This window comes from Rhinolophus sinicus, chromosome 14, assembly GCF_057876585.1.
Source record: "Rhinolophus sinicus isolate RSI-liver-muscle chromosome 14, RSI-T2T, whole genome shotgun sequence".
In the NCBI taxonomy this organism is placed as follows: Eukaryota; Metazoa; Chordata; class Mammalia; order Chiroptera; family Rhinolophidae; genus Rhinolophus; species Rhinolophus sinicus.
In genome coordinates this window covers 18,595,738-18,623,294 of record NC_142514.1, presented here as the reverse complement: position 1 = coordinate 18,623,294, position 27,557 = coordinate 18,595,738, and the positions used below count along the sequence as shown (strand labels likewise).

At 41.0% G+C, this 27,557-nt stretch overlaps 1 protein-coding gene across 12 annotated transcripts in view; it reads right to left on the bottom strand.

The window, feature by feature from the left end:
- WDTC1 (WD and tetratricopeptide repeats 1) overlaps positions 1–26,803 on the bottom strand; it is a 62,310-nt gene extending 35,507 nt beyond the window's left edge. For 3 of the 12 annotated variants that reach the window (XR_016018584.1, XR_016018585.1, XM_088790682.1), the window contains exons 1-5: positions 26,379–26,792; positions 25,746–25,886; positions 24,222–24,344; positions 11,077–11,224; positions 9,589–9,672 (exon numbers count right to left, since the gene is read on the bottom strand). Coding sequence is in view for 10 of the 12 variants with exons in the window: in XM_088790682.1 (XP_088646808.1) it covers positions 9,589–9,672; positions 11,077–11,124 (132 nt within the window). In the remaining 2 variants the exon portion in view is untranslated. Of the gene's footprint in view, positions 1–9,588; positions 9,673–11,076; positions 11,225–24,221; positions 24,345–25,745; positions 25,887–26,378 lie in introns of all 12 variants that reach the window. The other 9 variants (XM_088790677.1, XM_088790673.1, XM_088790678.1 and 6 more) reach the window with 9 other exon arrangements.
- Between the last annotated feature and the right edge of the window lie 754 nt (positions 26,804–27,557).

Below are 27,557 nucleotides of genomic sequence, written 5' to 3'. Positions count from 1 at the left end.
TCCTTCCCTATCCCCCCCAACGATCCACGATTCATTACGACAACCATTCTCTTGCAACATTCATCTGACAAAACCCCAACCCCAGATAATCTTCTAGCTTTCCTGTATCTTCAGCTTTCCTTTTTCTCTACTGATTTTTTTCCTCTTGGGATTAAACATGCTCAAATTTCTCTAATCTAAGAAAGTCCTTCCTTGAATGCCAAGTCCATATCTAGCTATAGCCTTCCATTTCTCTTTCCCTTTGTAGCCAGACTAAAAGAGAAGCCTGTACTTGATATTTTCCGTTCCTCACTTCCCAATACAGTCATGCGCTGCTTAATGATGGGGACACATTCCGAGAAATATGTCAGTAGGTGATTTTTGTTGTGCAATGTCATAGAGTGTGCTTACACAAACCTAGATGGTACAGCCTAGGCTACGTGGTATACCACCGTTGTACATGCAGTCTGTCGTTGACTGAAACATCATTATGTGGCCTATGACTGTAATTCCTCAACCCACAGCACAAAAGTAACCTCTTGCTAAGGTTACTGTTGTCACTCCCTTGCCCTAAATCAATGGATACTTCTTAGTCCTTATCTTACTTTGCCCCAACAGTATTTGTTAGTGCTGAGCACTTCCTCCTCAATGAAACTTTCTTCATCTGGGTTCTGTAACATTACCTGCTGTTTTCCTTCCTATTCCTCTAGTTGCTTTCGTGACACCCTTTGCATACTCTTCTTTGTCCATCCAGCCCTTATGTTGGTCTTCTTTATTTCTCTATCCTAGGCTTTCCCCCACTCACTCTACACACTTCCCAAAGGTAATCACAACACACTTTTACTGTTCCAATCTACACGCTACTCACTGCTCCCAAATCGACGTCTCCAATGTGTACCTCTATCCTAAGCTCAGACCCAAATATTCGAACTGTCTATCCAGAAAGCGCCAGACAACACAACGCCTACAGCTCCAGAACAGCCATAATCACGCTCATCATGTTCCCCCTTAACCCTAGTCCTTCTGCAGTGCTCCCTAACTCAGTGAACGATACTACCATTTACCCTGCCACTCGAGCCCAGAAATTTGACCTTCATACTTGACTATTCTCTTTTCCTAACTTTCCACAGTCACTAAGAATTCTATTAATTCTACCTCTTAAATTCTTTCAAAATACTGACTTCTCTCCATCCAAATTACTTGTTTTTTGTTGTTGTTTTTTAGTTCAGGCAACCCATCACTTCTTCCGAAATCACTGTCATAGCCTCTTAACTGGTCTGGTTGTCCCAGTTGAAACCTCAGCAGTCTTCATTTTGAAGCCAAGATTAAATTCCCCCCCCCCCCTTCTTCCGCCTCTCCCAGCTCCGTCCGGTTCAAGCCGTTGTTTCTCAGTCTAGTTGTGTAGGACGCAGCTCCCCGGCCCATGCTGGTATTATGAGCCTTGCGCTTCCCCCGCTGAGGCAGTCGGTTGCCGGTTGTTGGTCGGCTGCTCACAGCAGCTCAAGGCAGCTCTCGCCGGCTGCCAGCCGCTCATGCTGGCCGCCGGCAGCTCCTGGTAGCACATGGTAGCCCACAGCAGCACAGCAGCACATCAGCCCAAGGCAGCTCACCGTGACCTCCAGCTGCTCACCGCAGCCCAGCTCCAGGGAGAGCCGCTGTTCACAATCTTAGCTGTAGAGGGCGCAACTCACTGGCCCACGTGGCAATCAAACCAGCGACCTCGGCATTAGGTGCACGGTGCTCCAAACACCTGAGTCACCGGGCCAGGCCTAATTTTTTTTTCAACTTTTTAAAAAAATTATTTAAATGTGTTTTTCCAGGACCCATCAGCTCCAAGTCAAGTAGTTGTTTCAATCTAGTTGTGGAGGGCACAGCTCACAGTGGCCCATGTGGGGATCAAATCAGCAACCTTATTGTTAAGAGCACTGCACTCTAACCAACTGAGCTAACCCGCCAATTCTTGAGATTAATTTTTTTTAAAAAGCTTAACTCTGATTATATTGCTCCCTGGTAAAAACCATTCAATGGCTCTCCACTGCCCTTAAGGATAATAAAGTCCACAGTCTTCAACAGACTCGTAGCTCACAATGTCCTTTATTATGAACATCCTACCCACACTAACCTCATCAACCTCATCTGTCATCTTTCTTCCACTTGTGTTCTGTGTTTTCTTGAACTGAGTGCCTCTATTTTCTCTTGCATCACTCATATGCTGTTCCCCCAGCCTACAACTTCTCTCTGTATACCGCCCCCGCCCCCAACATATCTAGCTAGTTCCTTCCATCCATCGTTCATTTATCAACCTAGACTACGTTTCTTTTAGGAAGCCGAACTAAGATCTCTCCAGCCCATCATGTTTCATTCATTTGTGAAATTGCTCAGAATCATGAGGGAGAAGAGACTGGGATTAGGGAAAGAACAAAAGTTGCTGAGCATTATGTTTGAAATAAGAGTGAAGGAGTGTGATGGGGTATAAATTGGTACAAACTCTATGAAAGGCATTTTGGTACTAATTATCAAAATTTCAGATACATATACCCTGTGACCTACTAATTCCACTCATAGGTATTTATCTTACATTTACACACCCACATGTGCCAAATGATGTTGCAAATGATAATGTCATACATAGAAAAGATTGTAAATAATCTACATGTCCATCATTGAGGCAGTTTAAATAAATTATGGTACATTCACACAACAGAATACTCTGAAGCCATGAAAAAATTAGAAATTAGAAATATATTTATGTACTGATATGGTAAAATCAAAAAAGCGTATTTCTAAATCCAAAAAGTAAGGTACAAACCAGTAAATATGTTAAGCTAACATTTGTGAGAAAAGGTGAGAATTTTATGCATAACATTTCTCTGGAAGGATATTAAAGCTGATTAGTTGATTCTAGGGAGGTAAGTTATGCGTAGGTGGCTGGGAAAAAGAGTGGGAAGGAGACGACGATCTGTCAAGCTTTCAAAATTAGAACCACATCAATGTTTACCTAATCAAAAATAATAAAAAAGGAAAGGGCCTAACAGGCATATGCTAGGTTAAATAAAAAAATGTTTAAGAGATATCATTCATGTCACTCATCCAAACCTCCAGTCAAAGAAGAGATGCGAGTGGAGTTTTTTTTATTCTGAGTGGTTTCAGATCATGATTTAGTTTAAAAACCTAAAGTACCAAGATTTGAGAGTGCCAAGGACAATTTCTTAATATAAAAAAGGGAAGAATGCAATGGGATTGATATATTTCTTGATTCAGATCTTCCTTACGAAGAAAGAACTAGGGACAAAATAATTAAAGACCTAAAAGTGTATGCAAACTGGTCATAGAAAACAGGAAGACAGCAACTATCAGGAAAGAAATATGAAAATTAAAGAGCATTAGCTCAGAAAAGTAGATTTTTCAGAAGGTTGGGGAACTGTAGGATGAAAACAATGGAAAGAATAGATAAAAAATAAAGTTATCCTAATTAATTTGGATGCTTTTTAAATAGGCATCTCTGTGAGTACAAATTCTACCAATATGCAGAAAAGGTAACATGATACCAGACTGGCTAAGCTCTGAAATTTAAAGTAACTCAAAATGGATAGTAGGAGTCAAAAAGTAAAAATCAGGCCAGATTATTAAGATGGAAGGTAGAAAAATAGTATGGTTGAGTAAGGTTAAGAAAGCTAACTCTAATACAGAAAATAAAAAAAGCCAATCAAGCCAACAGGTTTTTAGTGAGCATCTACTAAAAGTTTAGCACTCCGTCCTATAAGTTCTCAGTTTCCTTTTGCATTTTTCAAAATCACACAAAGTAGTAAATTAGGAAATCCAGGAAAAACGTTTCCCCCAGATAATAAAGAAGAAAACATTATACTCAATAACCACAAACAGGTAGGAGCTTTTACTGTTGACTTTACTTTTTTTATGATACCTCCAACCCTCATTAGTTACCTCTTCTTAATGCCAAAAATCAACTGTTGTTAACCAATATGGGGTTATGTGACAATGGGTAGGAAATAAAACAAGGGAAGGAAATGACCCTAAAGTGTTTTTAAAAGTTAGCTGCCATCAAATAAGCATCTGAGAACTGGCATCTTAGGAAACTTGAAAAGCTTTCTATAAATAACAATAATAATAGCTAATATTTGAGTGCTATATACCATGAATTTTACAATATGCTGGGCACTATGCCAAGTGATTTACATAAATTAACATTTTTATTCCTCTTCATAAATCCTAAGAGACAAACAGGATATATATATATAAAATTATACATACACATACATATATATACATATATGTATACATATATATGTGTATATATATGTATGTGTATAATTTTACAGATGAAGAAATGAGAGCTAGAAGTTAAAGGACTTATCCAAGGTCATATGGCTTCTAACAGCATTTTCATTACTATATTGTGTGTGTGTGGGGTCACAAAGAGGTCTCCCCTCCACCCTCAAACTAGAAAAGAGGAAAATAAGATAGCCTTTTGGGGGTTAAGATTATAAAAATCAGTACAGTTGAGCTTTCCCTCCTCCTTGGCTTCCATGATATCATGTTCTCCTCAGGTTCTCCCACCTCTATGCCTATTCTTTCTGTTTCCTGTGGGTAGAAGCAGAGAAGAAATAGGTAATCTCTAAATGCTCAGACACCTTGGCTCTTGGTCTTGGGCCCTCTTCTCTCTCCTCCTACTGTCTCTCTAAGTAATATTATCCAGTCATCTAATTTCATGGCTCTATAGACCACTGGCTCTCAAACTTTTTAGTCTCTACATATCTTTACACTAGTAAAAATTATTGAGGATCCCCAAAGAACTTTTATTTACATGGGCTATATCTATCGATATATTAGAAATTAAAACTGAAATATTTCATATTACTAATTTCATTTAAAATACCAATAGAATGATAAGTTAACACATTTTAAAGGAAAAGTAACTACATTTTCCAAGACAAAAGGATTTAATGAGAAGAGTGGCATTGCTTAACATTTTTGTAAACCTCTTTAACGTCTAGCTTAATGGAAGACTACTGGGTTCTCATATCTACTTTTGTATTCAGTCTGTTGCAATGCATTATTTTGATTGAAGCATATAAAGAAAATCCAGCTTCACAGAGATAAGTAGTTGAAATAGGAAAGAATATTTCAATAGTCTTTTCAGGTAATTGTAGATATCTTTCTTTGATACTACACTAAACCTTGGAGAAATAATGGTTTCTGAAAGTTACAATGTAGAATCTGAAACCACATAAATGAACTATTGTTACCTTGCTACACTAAAATGCATTGGTCTATTTTGCATTATATATGGGTCTTTTACATGTATGATTTTGTTACATCGTACATTGGTCATTTTTCAAAACAGCAACTCACTGAATTTGAAGATCTTCAAATGTTAATGTTCATTATACAAAATTGTTGACATTTGTTAATAACACCAAAGAAAGTCTGTTAACTATTGAGAATCTATCAAGCTTATGGTAGCAGATACACATTTTCCTATATTCTTTTTTTTTTACTTAAAAGTTCAAATTTTGTCCTTAGCAACACATACTGTCAGTTGTTTTTCTTGAAGGGGTAATTCATTTTATTAATTTTTATGAAACTGTCTGCCAAATACCCACACTTGAATAACCATAGTTTTCATTGCCAGTCATTCTTTCAGACAGTGTTCATGAAAAAAGTGGCTAGTTGAGCTTGCAACTCAAATAATTGCACAAGTACTTTTCCTCAAGACAACCATCATAGTTCAACATGCAGCAGCAGTACTTTATGGGTACTTCCCACCCCATAATACAGAATATTAAAGAGATGTGTACTTAAGGGTTGAAATTTAATAAAATTAATAATTTTACTGCTTCACATCAAGGTCATTTTAAGTAAAACTAGTTTTGGGGAGGTCATTTCATGTGCATGGGGTGAATAATTCAATGACAGTTTGATGCTACTTGCCTTGATTCATGTTAAGGTGACAGTAGTTTTAATCACCACTTTTTTGAGGCAAGTTTTTTAATGAATTAATTTTTGTGTTTTTGTTTTTTTTCAGATAATGCCTCAGTATTACTACGAAAGTAGTTGGACCCCATGGATTTCTTTGAAAAAGTCATGGGAATCCCCAGGAATCTGCAGACCACACTTTGAGAACTGCTATTATAGACTATCTCTATTTCAATGACTCTCCAGGTTTTATCCCAGTCTATGCCTCTCTCCTGATCTCCGACCTCCTGAACCCTGTAACAATGACAGCTGTCTTTGCTTTCATCAAAGGCCAAGCGCGCTGCTTGAACTCTGAATCTTATCTCAGCCAGCTTTCCCCAGGACTGTGGGCTCCTTCAGTTATTCTGTCCTTCTCCTACATCAGCAATCCCTTTCTCTCTCGTCAACATACAAACATGCTCTAGCATTTCTTCCCATTCTTACAAATCCCTCCTTTGATCCCACAGACACCTCCAGCTACTGTCTCATTTCTATGCTTCCTTTTGTAAACAAAATTGTTCAAGAGTTGTCTACATAACTCAATAAAGCTGGGGAAAAAAACAAACAAAAAACAAGCAAAAAGACTTTATAAGGAGGAAGCGAGGGGAATAAAAAAAGATGTCATTCTTTCTCTAATCTCCTGAAGTGACTCCCCATTGGTTAAAGCCAACCAGAAGACAAAGGATAAGAGAAAACGTTGATATATCTGTGCAAGTCAGGTGCCCTGGTAGTTAGTTAGCTGAAGAAAGAAAGGTAAAGAGTAGATGAGGAGGGACAAGAGAACTTTTACAGTTTACTCTTTTTAACCGCTTACATCCTATCTTTCCTTTCATCTGGGGAAAAAGTTTGTAATAAACAAATAAATTCATTAATTAATTTCCATCACCCTCCTAAAAAAAACAAAGAGAAAAGAGAGTTGTCTATACTTGCAGTTGCTGTTTCTTTACCTCCAATCCACTCCTCAACCCTCCAACCTGGCATCTATTCCCACCATTCCAATAAAACTGCTCTAGTCAAGACCACAGTCATTGTTTTGTCCTCATCTTACCCAGAAGCACTGAGTACAACTGACCACTCCTTTCTTGAAATACTATCATTACTTGGCCTTCACAATCTCCTGGTTTTGTTTCCTTTCTACTTCACTGGCTACTCTTTCTTGATTACCTTTTTAAAAATCTCCTTAGCTTATAATCAACTTCTGAAAGCGGGAGTGCCTCAGAAGTGGGTCTTGGACCCTATTCTCTAAGGCTCCATGGACATCTGAAGTCTCCAGTTTCTCCCTATAGTTCAGAGCTCTCTCCTGATTAGCACCATCCTCCCCGACATCTCCACGAAGCTATCCAACAGGCTTCCAACCTTAACATGTCTGTTTCCCAAACCTATTTTTTATCTCACTCTTCCTTCCATCTGCTCTCACTTCTCTAAGTCTCATAAGAGACAAAACTGGGATTTAAACTAGGTCTTTTTTTCCCCCAACACCTAAACCTGTGTACATTCCTTCATACAGTGCACTGCTCCCACAGGTCCTGGGCAAGTGGGCCTTAGGCAAGTGCAAATCGAAACGGTTCACCTTAACGTAATTGGTTCTGAGTTCCAGACTTTGGAAAACAATACATGGGATCCGGTTTGTAGTCATCAAAGCTTCCAAGTCTATTCTGGACAAAGTTATCAAACAAAGAAGAGATGGCAAAGATAATATGGGTTGGGTGAAGGCGCACCTAAAAGGAGAAGCTAGACGGCCAGGGATCACCATCTACTCAGCATCCCCAGAGCAGGGTTTCTCAGCCTCGGCACTATCGGCATTTGGGGCTGCAAACTTCTGTGTGGCACATTCTTTGTGGTCCTGTGCATTGTAGGAGGGTTAGCAGCATCCCTAGCCTCTACCCACTATGTGCCAATAGCACCCTTCTAGTTTTGACAACCAAACTGTTTCTGGACATTGCCAAATGTCCCCTTGGAGGTAAAATCTTCCATGCTCCACCGCCCAACTGTACTACAGGGATGTACTCTGAGTTATGTTCTGAAGAAAACATGGAAATTCAAAAATGTAAAGGATAAATAATAAAATGTATCAAAAAATTATGTTTTCAAAGACTTTTTGGAGATATGGGAAAATAATCATGATATAAAAGTATAAAAGGGTTTACCAAACTATGTAAATGGTATGAGCCCCATTTTGTAGGGAAAAAATTTACATAAGCATGGAAAAAACCTGGAAGATTTAAGAATCATGATTGCTATTTTATTGAATTAGCTTGCTATGAGCCAGGCACTGCATTAAGTGCTTCTCACAAATCTCACTTAATCATCGCAGCAATTCTCAGTTATTGCTCTCTTTTACTGATCAGGAAACTAGACTAACTTGCACAAAGCTATATATCTGTGGAGAAGATAGGTCTTGAAACTAAATTTACCAAGTTCCAATGCCCATCTCTTAACCAGTATTCTGCTTCATAATACCCAAAGGTAGTATATCAAGTATTAACAATATTTATCTCTAGATGGTTGAATCAAAAGTGATTTTGTTTTCTTCTCTATATTTTTGTGTCTATTCCATATTTTCTACTATGATATTTATTACTTCTATAATCAGAAAAAAATTTTAAATAAAAATTAGGAAGGCTACTTAGTAACATGGAGAAAAGAATTATTATATGTTAACTTAAAAAAGATACAAAATTCAATGTAAAGTATGATTACAATTATGTAAAAATACACAGAAGATAAAAGGAAACATACAAAATGCTAATAGTAATTGTATTAGAAGGTGGCACTAAGAAGTAATTTTGACTTATCTTTTCCATATTATTATTAATGTAGTTATATTTTATAATGGATAAAAGTTTATAATTAAAAGAAAGCAATAACAATCATCTATAATCTCACTACGTTGAGATAACACGGTTAACATTCAATAAATGTCTTTCTAGTCTTTTTCTGAGACCTACACGATTACTTACAAACACTAACCTGAAGGAACCAAAGAGAATTCTTACTCAACCTGCAGATAACGCTAAGTGGAAAGGACAGCTAAAAGTTGGACTCAAAACATGATTTGAGGAAGAAAACGAAATGGAAATAACATTACAGAGTGTCTATGTGTCAGATACAGTGAGAAAGCAGACTTCCAGACTGAAGGCCTAGCTCTCCACGGATTGGACAGGACAACACTGGACAAGGTGCTTGGCCTTTCTAAACCTGTTTTTTGTTTTTGTTTTGCTTTGGTTTTTGTCATACCTATTCCCTATCTACCTTCCCACAGCATTTCTTTGAAACTAAAATGAGAAAGAATGTGTGCGTGTGTGAAAACGCGTCGTAAACTCTAAATTCCTATACAAAGGAAAGACATTATTGCCCAGGCCAATAGTAAAAACAGTGGTATGCAATTCAATAGACTTTTTCCAAGCACAAAGCAAATAATATAACACCCCCAAAATTTCTGTGTGACCATATCAATGACTAATCTTGATTCAGATTTACCTGCTTAATAAAACTGTTGGAAAGGAGATGTAACCTTTAGGTATGACTTCTAGAGAAAGACTTGTTTATGACTTGAAAAATGCCAAGCGGAGTCTCTGTAGGCAGAGGATGGAGAGCTGGCCACCTGCATCTAGGGCAGAAAACTGGATTTCTTACCTGCAGCTCTGCTTCCAGGCCCAGCCGTCTGATAAAGGGGTCAGTGACATGGTAGCGCCGTTCAAAACTCAGGGCACCCCGCTCCTGGGGGACAGAAACAAATGCATAGTTTCATTGATTTAATTCAACATGATTTACTATGTGCCTATTATGGTATATATCCAGCACTGTGCCAGGCACCACAGGAGCCAAAAAAGATAATAAGAGATTGGCCTGCAGGAGTGTACTATATTTGGTCAGGGATTAGAGAATAGGAGAGTATATACTTAAGCACTAAGTTGTGTCTGTCGGGTTATCAAAAAAAAAAAAAAAAGAGCAAAACTGAAAAAAAGGAAAGAATAAAATTGGAAACAACAAATAGGCAATGTTTCCACCTTTAGGTTGGAGAGGGTGGACGTGATATTTAGGACCCATACTGTACGGAATATATGAAGGAAAAACATAACTTGCACAGTTCCTCCAACTCTATGATTCTGTGCCTCTGGGAAATGGTCCTGTCTAATGAAATCACAAAAAACCCCACAAATGGACAAAGTTCCAAAAAGATTCAGGGATGCAGAGAAAAACATACAGAACACAGATTATAGAGGCATACACTCAATTGTTCTGGTGGAGACCACAGCTGAGGTTGCATACGCCACTTAATTTTTAAAAGATTTTTAATTAAAGTTTTTTTTAGCACTTAACCTTTTCAGAGAACTTTCTCATGTTCTTTTGGATTTCATTCTCAAGATCAGCCTGTAGGCTGACAGACATTGTTATCATTTAACAGAAAATGGAGACACAGGAAGGTAAAATGACTCAAGTCTTACAGGTAGTTAATTAGGGCAGTGGTGAGATTAAGCTACTGACCCCAGCTCAGGGTTCTCACTAGAGAAGCGTGTATTGTCTTGGTCGAAGCTCTTCCATTAAACCCCTATACTCCTTTACTGAGGGTTTCCCTGACAAAGCCCGGGCTACCTCGTTAAATGAACTTGACTGACCAATCATCCACGCATCTCACAGTATTGGAGTGTCTTCTACGTATATCCTGCAGAGGTCAAGTGCAGGCTTTGGTACAGGAGATCCTCAAAGAAGAGAAGAGAATCTAAACTGAACTGGGACTACGACTCTCCCAGGTTCTGTTATATGTTCAACTTAGCAGCTGGAGCAACACTAACAAGCTACAGCTACTCCTGCTGCACGCCCCCCCCCCCCCCACAAATGTGCACGCACACACATAACACATTGATGGCTCCCTTTCACCAGCCGCCAGTAATCTCTGCAGCCCAGGTACAATCACTTGGACAGAGGAATCGCCATGAATTGCACGTTTTTGGGTAAAGGAATACAGGAGTCAAGAGACTTTGATTCTAGTCTGGAGTCTGCCACGAATTAGCTATGTGACTTTAGGCAAGTCACTGACTCTAGACCTGTTTCTTCAGTGTAAAATGAACCTGTGGGGAAGAAAGGATTTCACGCTCTGGTTCAGAGGTCTGGGTTGCTTACCTTGATCTGCCTACAGATGAGGTCTCTAGTTATGTTGACTTTTGCCATCTTCTCTTAATGGATTCAACAGCAGGAAGCTATAGAAGGATCGTCAGGACCCTTGAGCATTCCAGCCAAGCCCAGGTCCACACGACACACATTTAATTACCTGGGGGGGGAAAACATCATCAAACCTTGTGGGATGGAATAAGGTGGCTTCGGAGACCCGATTCTTCCCCTAAAACAGCCCACTGGGCTTCCCAGTGAACTGGCTACTGCCTGTGATTTATGACATGGTGGGCTGGCCCTGCTCTACGGTGTTGAAGAACCTCTGGATGGTGAAGAGGGTGGGGGCGGGAGGAGACAATGACTCACTCACTGCCACAGGAAGTATTGGAACAAACACTGAAGGAGTCCTTTATGCTTCACCAGAAAATGGGGAGGTTGGATATGAGTATGAAGATAGAAGCATATCCTGAAAACAAGAACAAGGCACACAGCAAGAAAGATGTCGTTTCACTTGCTGAGTATGCATCTGCAGCAAAATTCTAATTATGCTTCAAGTCCCTGACCATCAGCTTGGCTCTCCCCAAAACCACATCAGTATCACAGACAGAACATGCAACCCTCTAACAGAATCACAGAATCAAAGAGTGGACAGGAGATGTAATGGTGACCATGACAAAGATCCAATCCGGTAAGAAATCCCTCTTCCATATCCCGATAGTTAGGCTTTCAATTTCATGACCTCTTGACGCAACCTATTCTTGTTCTACAACTCTGACAGCTAGAAATCCTAGTAATCTAATTTCTGATAATTTACCATAAGAAAACACAAAATACAAGAAATAAAAAACTTCCATACCCAAGCGTATTCATCGCAGATTTTGTAAAAGCAAAAATATGAAAACCACCTAATTTCTAATGATAGAGGGAGGGTTACATAATGTATAGCCATATGACATTATGCAGAATTAGGAATGCTACTTTTGAAGGAAAAATGCTTGTATCACATCAAATGTTTATTTAATATGATGTCCTTTCAATAAACAATGTTATCAGTTATGTTTAAAATGGAAATATTAAAAATAGTAATAGCCACTTTTGTATAATAGTATGACTGATTTTTCCATCTACTTTCTCAGGTTTTCACATTTTTTCTATAAAAGTACATTAATTTTTGCAATTAAAAATAAAACACTCGATGGGCCAGCCCAGTGGTTCAGGTGGTTGCAGTGCCAGGCTCCTAACACTGAGGTTGCTGGTTCGATTCCCACATGGGCCAGTAAGCTGTGCCCTCTACAGGTAAGATTGTGAACAACGGGTCTCCCTGGAGCTGGGCTGCTATGAGCAGACAGCCGGAGTTTGGCATGGGCTGCTGTGGGCTACCGTGTGCTGCCATGAGCGGCCGGTGTCCAGCGTGAGTGGCCAGTGTCCAGCGTGAGTTGCTGGCAGCCGGCAAGAGCTGCCATGAGCTTCTGTGAACAGCCAACCGAGGACCAGTGACCAACTGCCTCAGATGGGGGAGGAGCGCAAGGCTCATAATAGCAGCATGGGCCAGGGAGCAGTGTCCTACACAACTAGACTGAGAAACAACGGCTTGAACTGGAGAAGGGGGGGAGAGGCGGAAAAAGGGGAAAATAAAACAAAACACTAGAGAAAAACACGAAATCACTAGATTTTAAAAGCAAGTTTTGCCTCCTGTTATTTCTACTTTTGGTCCTGGTTCCACCTCTGGAGCCACACAGGAAGTCTAGTCTTTCTTCCCCTTGATGGCCTTTTGTGCTGTGATGATGGCTCTCAGGGCTCACCAGGCCTCGCTGCCAACCCCTCCAAGCCAGCAGGACCTCCTGAGGCCATGTCTGGAATCTCTTGGCCCTGGCTTTCCATCAGCTGGCCTCCTGAAGATTCTTGCACACTCTCCTGAAATCACACCTTCTCCACCTGATCTGTTAGCAGACTTTTTTCTTTCCTTTGGCATCTAACCACAAAAGGAAACTATATAAATACTATGTTACTGCAGACATGTTTTTTCCTTAATGCAAGGCACACAGTAGGGCAATGAAAAAACTTGCTGCCTGATTAGATGTTCCCATGTGGAGTTCTTTGGGGCTTATGCCCCCGTAATCTATTTTGGGATCAAAAGCTCTTGAATGGTCAAGAACCTTTCCTGAAGATGTGGAAGCCATCCAGCATTGCATCTCAGTGAGCATTACTAAGGATATGGAAGTCACTGGCACTGTTTAAGATCACAAAACCTGCGAGCACGAAGAATATCTAGGGATGCCAACTGAAAACAATGACAATTTCACGATGCCTTTTCCAGGCGCCTCTGGCCAGCAAATTAAAAATGTGAATTTGAACAAATTAATATAAAGTAAACACTGGCCTGCAACTGTGTTTACGGCTCTAGCTTGTGATATAACGATCAGAGCCAAAACAAAACCCAGCAATTTCCCCCACAATTACCAAGAATATGAGGTGAGGCTAATTATAATGGAAAGAACACCAAGTCAGCAAGTACATCAGGTATTAAGTAAGACTACTTAATGTGGCCCTGACCAAGGCTCTCAACCTCTCCAGGTAAGCACTCATTCCTGTGACTCACAGGCACAGGAAGCATTAGAACAAACACCGAAGGGGCCATGCACACTTCACCAGAAAAAGCCTCATTCATTACCCACAACACCCTTTTCCTTGGAAGACTGCTGGGAAGGTCAAATGAAATAATATTACGTACAAAATCTTTTCTTTAATTTTTTTAAAAAAGGAATATAAATATTAATAATTTATTTTTATTAAGAAATAGTAAGTTGGCAAATATTATTATGCACTTACTACATACCAGGAATTGTGCTAAGTGCTTTACATTTATTCATTCATTTATCCATTCAAGAAATGAGCACATGAAGCTTCTGTTACATGCCAGGAACTATTCCAGGCCCAGGGAATATAGCATAGCAGTGAACAAAACAGGCAAGTTCCTGACTCTCACAGTACTTACATTCTAGCAGGAGGGAATAGATAATAAACAATAATACAAATAAGAATATATCCAGTAATGAAAAGTGTGATGATGAAAAACAAAACAAGTTGATATGAGAGTGACTGATGGGCTACTTTTAGACCTGAGGTTAAAGAAGATGTAGTGCACATTTGTGGAATTTTCTGGCTGCTCAGCATCTGAACCCCTTCCTATATTTTGGGAATTCCCCATCTAACGAGTCTGGTGGGAGGCAGAGTGCCCTCCCACTATGAAGTAAGAAAGGTGGAGACTAAGGTTCTCTTTCTGAGCCTCCCGTGACGCTAAAGGGTATGCCTATGGTCCTGGCTAAGCCAACCTGACACATCAGCCCCAGACCTTAACTGGGATCTGTTATTAAAGAATCCGAGGGAACAGAGTCCATGCTGGCGGCAAGGGGAGGCTATAGTGGCCCTGAAGGTCCAGTCGCTGGTGGTAGCGGTGTAAGCTGTGTAAGTGACAGCACAGACCTCCTGGACAGGTTCTGTAAGTGACTTTGGCTGCGGCTCCTGGCTGCTACCCAGCTTCCCTTGTCCCAGCCCACTCCTCAAGCCTGGCTTTGTGGCCTTCCATACTTTGTGAGTTTCCCTAATATCCTTTCAAGAATCAGCTGGAGTTGGTTTTTGTTGCTTACAACTACAAATGTTGCCCAATACAGAGGGGCTCTCTGAGAAGGTGACACTTAAGCTGAAACATGAATGACAAGAAGTCTCAAAGAACTAGAGGAGGGCCCTTCTGAGGAGAGAGAACAACTTACACTAAGGCCACAGAGAAAGACCGGCTCAAAAAGCTTGTATGGCAGCTGCTATTATTATCATTTTACAGCTGAGGAAATAGTTACAGACATGAAACAATTTTCACGACGTCACACAGCTTATTAGCTGGAGCCAGGGCAGGAACTCAAACCCAGAGCAGTATGCACACTCTTAACCACTATGGGATGTAATTTCCTAGAGTAATGATCACCATGAGAATCCACAACAGCCAACTAAATTGTCACTGCACATTCATTAATTTTCTCAAAACATTAACTGAGAATTTACCAGGGGGGAACAGTGAGATGAAAGACATGGTAGCCACACTAAGAGAGCACAGACTCGAAAGTAAAGGGCTTTAGCTAAGATTGGTGTGGGGGTTGGAAATACTAAAAGGAACAAGAGAAGGAAAAAGCGGAGAAATCAAACAAGCAATAAAACCACTATAATGCAGGTAAATGGGAAAATGGAAACTGGGATTTAAAACAATATCAGACTAGTATACAGAGGTTTAAAAAAAACAAACAACAAATTTAACATATCTAAGTGGGTATTTTGGTGAACATTTCTGTTGCCATCCTGAGAAGAAGTGATAGCATACTGGCAGATAGCTCATTCTGGAGCATGGCCCACCTTCTCCCCTCTCAAGGAAACAGTAATCAGTGGCTTTCCACAAACTTCTATAGGGAGACAAGCATAACTGGAAATATTTCTAACTAGAGATTATTTAAAACGTTAACATTAGGAGAGAAATACCCTCAAATCTACCAAGAGGCATAACTACTTGTAATTTAATACTTCAGTCCAAAAGTCTCTCAAATATAAATAATCAGGTCAATACATGGTTATTTGAATATGAGAAGATTTAATCATGGTCATATTTTAAAAGCATTATTTTAGGGAGGGCTCTAAAATAGTTCTACAGAGTAAAGAACTCATAGATATGGAATGATATGAATGAATGATTTGGAATTGACAAAAGGAAGTTACTATATGATTAAACACTAAAAAAGACTACATCCAGGGGATTTCAATCTCTGGTGCAGCGAAGTACATAGTAATGTTCAGTTCTGCCGAAAGGCAAAAAGACTTAAAGTAAGTGACTTCAAGAATCTATAAGATAAAATTTTCAATGCCTATTATGACAGGTACTGAGCTAGAGTTTGAAAATATGGCAAAGAACAAGCCAATCACAGACCCTTCCCTTCAAGAGCACACAATATAATTGTCAATGATTGACTATCAATGGCCCCAAGGCTATTGTAATCAGAGCTCCATAGAGGGACCGAAAAAGGCTAATTTAACTGAATGACCAAGATTAATAGCTAGGACAGTAAATTTAGAAAGAACAACATGGAATAAATTAAATATTGTTTATACTCATTTATTCCTACATCTTAGAAGAAAGCATAAAAACAACAGTGGGGAAAACAAACTAAACATGTGACAGTAGACCAAGAAAAACAACTTGGAAATCACTAATGAAAAATGAGGACTTTAACAAACCACAAGCAACTTTTAATGTATAGTCTTCATTCTAAGATAGCTCAGTTAACTGAACATACCCTTATTCTCAAACTTAAAGCTCTGATAACATTGAGGGCTAATTTGTTTGCAGAACATGAGAGCTCAATAAAAACTTTCGCTAGTTAGAGCACAAAGGTTTAAGAATGGCATCTACTGTAATTTAGAATATCGCAGGCCAGCTCTAATTGATACCCAGTGAAAAGAAAAAACCAGTTTCAGGGAGCTGGGAATATGAAAAATATAAAAATACCTAAGGCACTGAGGAAAACATATGATACAATGTTATAAAGAAAATATGAGCTGCTATGCGGATATTACACCTCCCAAAAGGTATTCTATTCCTGGAGCTCTAAAATGCCTAGCATGTCACCACTTAACCCCATCTCTTCCACAAACTTTGAACTTAGGCTACTGGGATACTTTCTTCAATGGACTCTGCTATTATAAAGGAAGCTAATAAGAAAATAAAATGCAATTAACAGCTCAATTTGGAGGAATTAATCTACTTCATAATGCAAAGGGTACCAGTAACATAATAGCCTGAGGTCAACCAGCCTTAGAACAAAGTACACCCGGGGAAGATCACTCATTTGGAACTAAGGATTGACTGATAATATCCAAACAAATATCAGGAACCACTCATGTCAGATGTGCCATAGGCCTTGTTTGGGCTCCAGATAATGTGGCAGAAAGAGACACAGACTTAAAATACTTGCGCCTGAATTCCAGCCAGCTCATTGTGCCAGTTAGTACCTGGTACTCAGACAAGTTACTTAACCTTTCTGAGTTTCAATTTCCTCATTTGTAAAATGAGGGGTGCTAACCTATTTCAATGGGTTGTTTTGAGAAAAAAATGATGAAATATATATGAAAGTACAAAATAGTACCAGATCATAGTAGGTGCTCAAGAAATCTGAATTCTGCTAAGACCCGACAACCCCTGATATCTATGCTCAGCGGCATGGTTACCACATTTCTTCCTTACTTCCTACCCTACCAGGGAGACAAAGCTGAGACTGGGATTCCACTCTAGGACGGTGGGGCACAGAGAGTTGGATGTCTTTATCACCTCTGCTAGCTGTGAAATGCAAAATCAGAAGGGGAAAAAAAGTGACTTTGTTGAGAACAAACTCCACACAAAAATATGTAAAGAATATTTATAGCAGCATTATTCATAATAGCTACAAGGTGAAAACAACCTAAATGTCCATCAACAGATAAACAAAATGTGGTCTATCCATACAATGGAATGGTGTTTGGCCACAAAAAGGAAAGAAGTACAGATAAATGCTACAACATGGATGAACCTGGAAGACATGCTAAGAGAAAGAAGCCCACATTATCATATAATTCCATTTACATGAAATGTCCAGAATAGGAAAATCTATAGAAATAGAAAGTAGATTTCTGGTTTCTTGGAGCTGGAAGGGATGGGGGATAGAGGGGTCATAGCTAAAGGATATGTGTTTCCTTTTTTAAAAAACTTGAAGTGAAATCCACAGAACACAAAATTAATCATTTTAAAGTATACAATTCCGCGGTATTTAGTACATTCACAATGTTGTGCAACTAGCACCTCTAGCTAATTCCAAAAGATTTCCATCACCCCAAAAGAAAACTCCATACCCATTAAGTAGTCAGTCTCTATTCCCTCCTCCCCCCCACCCCAGCACCTAGCAATCACCAATTTATTTTCTGCATCTATGGATTTTCTGTGTCTATTCTCGATTTTTCATATAATGGAATTCTACAATCTGTGACCTTTTTGTGTCTGACGTCTTTCACTTACATAATGTTTTGAGGTCCATCCATGTTATAGCAGGTGTCAGCACTCCATTCCTTTTTATGGTTGAGTTAGTACTGCTCTGCCACATTGTGTTTGTCCATCATTCATCCACTGGCTTGTTGTGAACAGTGCTGCTATGAACATTCATGGTCAAGTATCTGAGTACCTGTTTTCAATTTGTTTGGGTCTAGACCTATGAGTGGAATTGCTGGGTCATATGACAATTCTACGTTTAACATTTTGAGGAATGGCCAAACTGGTTTCCATAGCAGCTGCACCATTTTACAATGTCACCAGCAATGTACAAGGGTTCCAATTTCTCCACATCCTCACCCACACTTGCTTTTTTAAAAAAAAAATTACAGCCATCCTAGTGAGTATGAAGTGATATTTCATTGTGGTTCGGGGTTGCTTTTTGAGGTAATGACTACATTCTAAAACTGACTGTGGTGACTGTTGCACATATCTGTGCATATCTGCGTATACTAAAAACCATTGACTTGCACACTTTAAATGGGTGAATTGTATGATAAATGAATTATATCCCAATAAAGTTATATGAAAAAAATACAAAAAAAGAAAAGAAAAAATACAAAGGAACTATTAATACAGACAAAAATATGGATGACTCTCATATGCTGAGCAACAGCTGTCAGACATAACAAAATATATACTGTATGAGTCCATTTATATGAAGTTCTAGACCAGGCAAAACTATAGTTTAAAAAAAAAAAGTGTGGCCTGGGGCATGGAGATTGACAAGGAAAGGACACCTGAGAACTTTCTAGAGTAATAGGAAGGTTCTATATATTGATGGGAGTGTGGTTACATGGGTACTGAAGGTGTGAGTTACATGGGTATAGCCACGTGTCAAAATTGTACAATCAAGATTAGTGCATTTTAATGTTTGTAAATTTTACCCAACAAATGGAATGGGGTGGGTGGAAAGCAGGGGAGATATAGATAAAACAAGAATGGGAGAATGTTAACAGTTATTGAAATAGGATGATGGGTGCATGGGGGTTCATTATTCTGCTCTATTCTGTTTACTTTGTGTATATTTGCCATTCTCTCTAATAAAGTCCTTTTGAAAATCTTTCTTATTATAGTCATTCAAAACATGGAAGACTGATTAATGAAATGGAAAACCATTAATCATATATAGTTTAAAAATCAGGTTCAAGACATACATATGGCCATCTCAGCCTTGGGGGGAAAAAGACAAACCAAAAAGTGTGCATATCTATAATGCTGTAAAAAGGATATGCGCCAAAATCGTTAGCCAGTGGTCATCTCTTTGTTAGGACGAGGGGTGATTTTTCTTCTTTCTGTTCCTCTGTACTTTCTAAGTATTCTATTGTAAGCATTTAATTCTTTTATAATAATATAGAAATAGCTGTTAGGAATTAGCTTTGGACTGAAGGAAATTTGAGTTTGAATCTGGCTCTATTACATACTAGGTTTTGTGATCTTGGGCAAAACTATTTACCTTTAAGGTACTGGATTTCTTTCTTTCTTTTTTTAACCTACTATATAGGTATATGTAATATACCTACATATATCTTATGGGGTTACTTGGAACCCTATTTATGAGATAATGCATTGTAAAACACTTAGCACAATACCTGGCATGTGGTAAGTGCTCAAGAAACACTAGCAATTTCTTCATCTGTTATATAGAGATAACAGCACCTACCTTAGGGCTACTGTGAGATTTATATGGGATAACTGGCACGCTGTAAATACTAAGTGTGAGTGACAGTATTATTTCCAATAAGAAAGAAATTGTTTAAGAAAAGCCTCCTCTCAAAAAGTTAAGCATAGAGTTACCATATGATCCAGAAGTTCCACTTCTAGAATATCCTAGCAATATACCCAAGAGAAATGAAAACATTTGAAAACTGTATATGAATGTTCATAACAGCATTGCTCATAATAGCTCTAAAGTAGAAACAACCCAAATTGTCCATCAATGGATAAATAAAATGTGGTATATCCATATAATGGAGCATTATTCAGCCATAAAAAGGAATGAAGTACTGCTTCATGCTACAACATGGATGGAACTTGAAAACATTATGTTAAGTGAAAGAAGCCAGTCACAAAAGGACACTGTAAGAATCAATTTATATGAAGTGTCAAGAACAGGAAAAGCTGTAGAGACAGAAAGTAGACCAGTGGTTGCCTAGGATTGAGGGACAAAATAGGAGTGATTGGGACGGATGGTGACAGCTAAAGGATATGGGTTTCATTTGGGGGCGTGGTGATGAAATGTTCTGGAGTTAGAAAATGGTGATGGTTGCACCACTTTGTGAATGTATTAAAGACTGCAGAATTGTATATGTTAAAAGGCTAGATTTTTGTGAATTATATCTCAATATAAAGAAGTCCCCAAACTTTTTCTTCTTTTCTCTCCCTCAAAATCACAACTTCTGAAAAGAAAATTTAGTTGTCACCCTTTCCTTTGTCTGTCTTCTACCTTGAACTGTAGTTATGTATGTGGCTTCTCTTTCTTAAAAGACTGAAAGCACCCTGAGAGCCAGCTCTTCATCTGATTCATGTACTGATCCTCCTAGGTCTCCAAGGGGTGACGTGGGCTTAATAGGTGCCAGTAAATACTTGCTGAATGACTATTTTACACACATACAGTGTTTTATACCTACTAGAGTGCTTTCGTACATGCTTTTAATTTGAACTTCACACAGTTCTGTGAGGAAGCTTGAAAGCTATTATCATCCCCACGTAACAAGGGAGAGCTGAAGCATTATGCTCTGTGGTACTGAGGACAAAGTACTGGATGGGGGTCTAGGGTCTTGTGCTTCAGGCCAGGCTCTGTCTCCAACTGGCTGTGTGACCCTGAGTGAGGCATGTCACTCTCTCAGCCTATTTCCCCATCTGTAAAAGGAGAGGCAGACTCTGAGATGAGCTACAAACCCCCTTCCAATGCTACTATGCTATGATTCTAAGGACACACTGCTAGGTAGCAGTGGAGTGGAGGTGGAACCCAAGTCATCTGTATTCTCTTTCCTCCGGACATGCTGCTTTCCACTGCAGCGAGCTCCCACCAGCAGGAGTGACAGCTGACCCCTTCTCAACATTCTGAACTATGCAAAACATGTATGCAAGTTTCCTTTCACTCTATTTGTGGTGATTTTTCTATTGGAGTAATCCTATAGAAAAGAAAAAAAATTGCATTTCCAATGCATAAAGGTCATTGGAACTAGCATAATCAAATAAAAACAGTTGGGCTGTGGAGTCCGACAGACCTAAGGTTCAAATCCCAGTTCTGCCACTTACTTTCTGTGTAACAGCATGTCTATCTCGGTTTCCTAATCTGTAAAATGTGAATGATAATGCCTACCTTTGCAGAGCGATGAGGAATGGAAGAGCCACTCATGTCAAATGCCTGACATGGAGCCTGGTAAATAACATTTATTGAACATCTAAGCATCTTACAAGTGTTCTCTGACAAGACTCCTCATAACAAACCTACGAGACAAGTACTATTATTATCCTCATTTTACAGATGAAGGATCTGGGGCATAGAGAAGTTCATTTGCCCAAAGTGAGAGTTATTAAATGGAAAGTCAAACTAGACAGTTTAACTCCAGGACCCAGGCTGTGGGCCATTAAAAAATAGTTACTATTACTATGTTTAATTAGATGATGTCCAAGTAGTCTTATCTAAAAGAAATTTTGCCTCTGACCATTCCTTACGAGTTAAGCTAAGGAATCACAATCACCTTGACTCTGCTGGCCTCAAACACTAACTTAAAGAGCACATTTCAGGGACGTAGACTAAGTTGGTACAAGGACAATATCTGCGAATGTTGGGGTTGGTAGGAGAGGTAGGAAACGTTCTTTGCCATCTTTGAGGCTCATATGGGGCTGACTGAACTCTCTGTGGAAGTCCATCCTAAGAAATCCTGCACTTTGTGAGAGGCTCTGGATGAAAATTCACCTTGATGTCTTCTCTGCCTGAACAAGTTCTGTTTTGCCATTTGAGTTTTGCGAAAATTTCCTTGATGTTTTCAGAACTTTGCTTTTCAGTGATCATAGCTAATTTCCCTTCTTTCTCCTAGGGCCACAATTACCTTACGGTAGTGGAAGGGAACAGAAAGAGAAAAGGGAGCATATTTTGATAATACTGGCCTCTCTCACCATTATTTAAGAGCATCCAGTCTTGGATTTTGTCTTCAACTTCTATCTTTCTGAATCCTGCCACAATTCAAAGTATGTCTCATTAGGAAGCCTTTGAAGTTTCACCCTCTAACTTTACTCCTAGCAGAAAGGTCAAGGAAAACTAAGCCAATCAATTTGGAAACGCTTCCTTCTAATTTAGCTGCAGCTGTGTTACATACAGATGTCTGACTCAAGGGGGAACAGGTAAGCCAACGGCACCCAAACACTCAGACATCAACTGATGAAGTTACCTGACCAGAAATGCCTGACTCCCATTCTGAGAAATCCTCCCTAAAACGTTCAGGGATAAGCATGGTTTCAGGCTTTTCTGAAAATAGAACCTGGGGGTTATGAACGAGGACAGAATTTTACCAAGGTCCTGATACTAACACTGCCTCTAGAGAGCTGCTGTATACCTTCTGCCCTCCCCCCCCAAGAAATACCTCCCCAGATGGTTACAGGGAGGATTAAAGGTTATTATTCTTGGCATCCAGCTCTGTCAAAACTCTAGCAGTTGTGACCTTGTTCATCCTAAAATAAGACATTAAATACAAAAATGCAAACAGTGATCTCTGAATCTAACTCTACAGTAGGGTGAGAATTTTCTTTCCACAAAGCCTCTGGCACTGCCTCCTATACCCCAACCTGTTGGCTGAATCCTCCTCTTATTCAGTCCTCAAGTTTTTAAGGTATTAGTCACTAATGTCACAGAGCCCTTTGAGGAGTCAGCAGCTATTTCTAATAGCACAAAGAATGAACCCTAGAACTCTTAGGGTTTCAGTCAGGTCTGAATTCACCCTGAAGAAACCAAAGTGGTCCCCTTTTACCCCTAAACCTGAACAATCAGTGAGGTCTAGTGGAAAGTGTATATTACCTCATTTAGTCCTCATAAACCCATTGTAAGGTAGGAGCTGTCCTAAGTCTCATTTCACAGAGGAAACTGTAGCTCAGAGAGGATATATGATTTGCCCTAGGTCACACAGCTAAGAAAGTACAGACCATAGGTTCAGAAACCAGCCCTACTACTACTAGCTGTGTAACATCCAGAATATTTTAAAACTTTCTGGAACCTCTGTTCCCTCATTTGTAAAGTGGGGAAAATGATAATACCTACCTCATAGGGGATTTCAGAGGATTAAATGAGATATTATAGGAAAAGTGTCTAGCAAGTCTGGCACAAAGTAATATTACATACATTTTAGCTTTTCACAGATCAAAATGATAGTAGTTTGATATAATTTTCACATAATAACAGAATTTAAAATACTAACAGATCACTTAGTCCAATTACCTACATAAGTATGAACTCCTCTATCACATCCTTGATAAAAAGTGGCAAAGCCTCTCCTTGAATACCTCCCATAATGGGTAACTCACTCCCTTACAAGGCAGCCCATTTCGTTTTTAGGAAGCCAAATACTCTCCTATCAAGCTGTCTACCCTCTTGGAATTTCCATCCTTTGATGCTAGTGCTGCTTTCCAGAACCACACAGAAAAAGTCTAGTTCCCTTTCTGCAGGATAGTTCTTCAAGTATGTGAAAGCAGTTATCATGTTCCGCCAGGCTGTGAGCTTTGGTCCTTTAAGTTCTTCCTCATGTGCCACAGTCCCAGAGGAGACAGACGTGGGTTTGAATTTTGATCCTTTCCCTTACTAGCTGTATGACCTTAAGTAAGTTACTTAACATCTCTGAACCTGTATCTTCATATGTATAACAGGAAAAAAGATTTTAACTTCACAGGGCAGTCAGGAGGGTTAAATTAGATAAGGTAAGAACACTACATAGGACATAGCCCAACATATACCAGGCTTTCAATGAACATCAGTCACTTTATAGGATGTAAGCCAATTAGTACATATCTCTCAAAGTATATTAGTCAGAATTAAACACAATACCAAGGGGTTGGTTTCTGATGGCAGCTTCTAGGGCTTGGGGTTTTGAAGAGCTTTCTTCTTAGTTGTCTAAAAAGGAATTATGTGGGCCATCTGCAATGGCAGCCCAAAGATGCAGTGGAGAATCTGGAAAGGTAAGGATGAAAGAAGAAAGAAAACAGGACATATCATTAAACCAGTGACCCAAAAGAAAATCTAAGTATCACCATATTACATGCTGTCTATGGTGCCCTCTCTAAGACCCAGGACTCCACATGTGGGCCACATTTCCTAATTCAAAAAGAAGAGAAGAAAATAAAAATAATTAAAGTCACAGTTCTGGGTCTTCCCAGCAGTTGGTCCCTCAAGATCCACAAATGTTTAGTGTGTGTGTGTGGGGGGGCTTCAATATCTTCAGTTGAATCTTTCCAGATCCTTAAGTCCAGGTGTGTGAAAATACCCTACACAGGATGTTCCATAAGTCAATACTGAGTTCCTTCCAGCTAGAAAAATTGTCACCTGTGTGACAACTCAAACTCAAAACTGGCAAATCGTAAATGTTAACACCATCACCATAATCGTTACACATATTTTCTTTCCTTCAGCAACCCCAAAAGAAAGGGTCCCAGGCAGAAATACAGACTGTTGTTCAATTATTCTGCAGTTGACCCAAAGCACTGCTTCTAGAAATTGAGATGTGACTTGAAAATAAGTGCCCCCAAAATAGGTCAAAAGAAGGATTAGCAGGACCCCAGAATTAAAGCAGCCTGATCACAAGCGGTGGCAAAGAAGGATGTTTCCCACCTGCCAATGAAATACAACAATCTACGATAAAGAAATCCATTGTTAGTTTCCGACTCAGCTCAAAGGAGCCCTACTAGTTATTCCTTGGTCTGTGTGTGACAGTTGATCTAGCAACAGCCAAGATTCAATTCAATCCCTTTAAAAATATAAGGAATTACAAAGAATAAGCCAGAACTAAAACCAGAAATAGCCTTAAGTAGTTCCTCACCTTAGTGAACAGAGACTAGCCACTCAAGAAGGACCGTAAGGTACAGAAAAGCTTAGGGCAGGCCACTGGGCATACCTGTGCCCTAGGTGGGGATTTCATAATGTCTCTTGAGTCAAGATGTGCCCTCAGAAGAATTTTCTTCTCAAAACTGTTGCAGGCTTTGTTAAAAGGGAACACTTAAGCACTGTCACTGTATCCTTGGGAAGAATGGGGAAGCTACAGCCATCCTACCGGGCTTCTAAACTCACAAACTTTAGGAAAACTTTAAACTCCTCCACTACCTCAAGAGATAAGTTCCAGAAAGTCACAAAAGAAAAAGACTTTGGGGGAAATAGTCAAATGAGGCTATTAGACATTAGTCATAAGTACCGATACCTCCTTTCTAGAGAGGTGGTAGTACACCTGCGGAAGAGAGCCAGAGGGCACTAAGCAAATTCAACTTGGCTGGCAAGGGGGCGTCCCACTACAGCTTTCAGTAAAAAGAATTGGATCCTGCCGGTTCGCAGTCTCTCTTCTACTCCACACTTCCTATTTACCCTTTGAAGTGGGTGCTGAATAGCCCGGTCCCAAGTAAAGGCCCTTTGTACGGGCGCTACAGTCGCCTGGTGGAAACACCTTGGCAGAGTTCAGTTTGGTGCCAGGATGGGTCACTGAAGGCATCTGCGGCTGCCAGAAGCCTGAACACGAACACACACACAGAAAGAGAGAGAGAGAGAGAGAGAGAGAGAGAGAGAGAGAGAGAGAGAGAGAGAGAGAGAGAGAGAGAAACTAAGAGAACAGAACAGATCAGGTCAAACGTTGCCCTCCCGGCACTTCCACCTGCGTGCCCCCTTCTTTCTGAGACCCGCGCCACATCAGATGTCAAACAAAAACTCCGCAAAGTCCCGGGATGGGACGATTTCCATCTCTCCCACGGCAGAGCCTCCCCGGACTCCCTGAGCTTTCTCCCCACGTCCCGGTCAGCCCTCCACCCAGGCCCACTCTGCCCTCCGCCCCAGTAAGGCCTGAACCCCTTTCGGGACACCCCGAAGCCCCGAGGCGGGCAAGCTCAGGCCCCCGGACCGGCAGGGCTGGGGCCGGCCCAGAGCAAGCGGGCCGTGTGCCGGAGCTGCGGGAGCCAGTCCTCGCCTCCGCGCCCGCGGAAGGCAGGGGGTGGCGGCTACTCGTACCTGTCAGGCCTCTTCCCAGGACCCGCGACGGCGCAACTTCAGGAGCCCATGTCCGTCTGGGGGCCCGGCCCCTCTCCCGGGAGGGGGGGCACGGATCCCGGGGAGGGGGCTGGGGGGCCCGGGCAGCTCTAGCCTCTTCCCATGCTCTCCGCCCGGCGCCTGGCCGGGGCCGGACAGCGCCTCCGCCCGCCCCTGCGTACCGCCTTACACCCGCGCTCACACACACTCACACTCCCTCGCGCGCTCTCATACACGCACTCCCCTCCCTCCTCCAGCACTGTTTATCTCCTCCAGCTGTCTGGGGACCCAGGAGAAGCCCAGCTCCGCGCCTGCGCCACGCAGTCTCCGCCCCCGCCCCGCGCTTCACAGCCAGCGGGAACGCTACGGAGAGAGCGCCTGGCCGTTTCCAGAATGGCGAGCCGGCCCCCCCGCCACCCCTCTCCCTCGCGCCCGGTCAACGTCTGCTGCCGGCGTCGCCTACTAACCTGCTAGTGGGGGAGCCCCGCACCACCGCGACCAATCCGCTTCGCCTCTCGCCGAACCCGCAGCCAGTGGGCAGGCGGGAGAGCCGGGCTGAGCCCTGGGGCATCCTGGGAGTTGTAGTTTTTCTCCGTCGAAGAGCTGCGGCAGAGTGGGCCCACCCCACCCAGTTGCCATTAGTTACAAAGACGCATCTCCCACCCTACATCCACGTAAGATGCTCCCTCACGTCTCTTCTGGGAGAAGCCTCACACTCACCCATTGTCCCGCAGAGCCCGACACAGTCTCCTAAGAGCCTCCTCATGACTTCCTGAGAGCCCCAGAATTGTGGGACCCTCAGGCTGGGGCCCCAGGGCTCCCCACAGCTAGGCTCAGCTTACTCCTTCCTGCTCTGGGAGGCTGCACATTCCAAACTCTTGTCTCCTAGGCTTGAAGGAAGAGAATAAAAGGGAATCAGTTCTACACGGAGTAGCCTGGAGGGGAGCCAGCCACACACTCTCTGGGAACCCTCAGGCTGATGGGAGAGACAAGATACATGTGAAACTGGTAGAGGCACTGCTGAGGAAGAGGCTGTTCCAACCTTTTAACCTCCTTTCTAAGGAAGTTCCCGAGGTGACAAGGGAGGCATCATGCTTAACTTCTGAAGGCAGAGACCAGGCCGCACCCACGAGGAGTGTCAAGTCAGAAAAGGAAGACAGT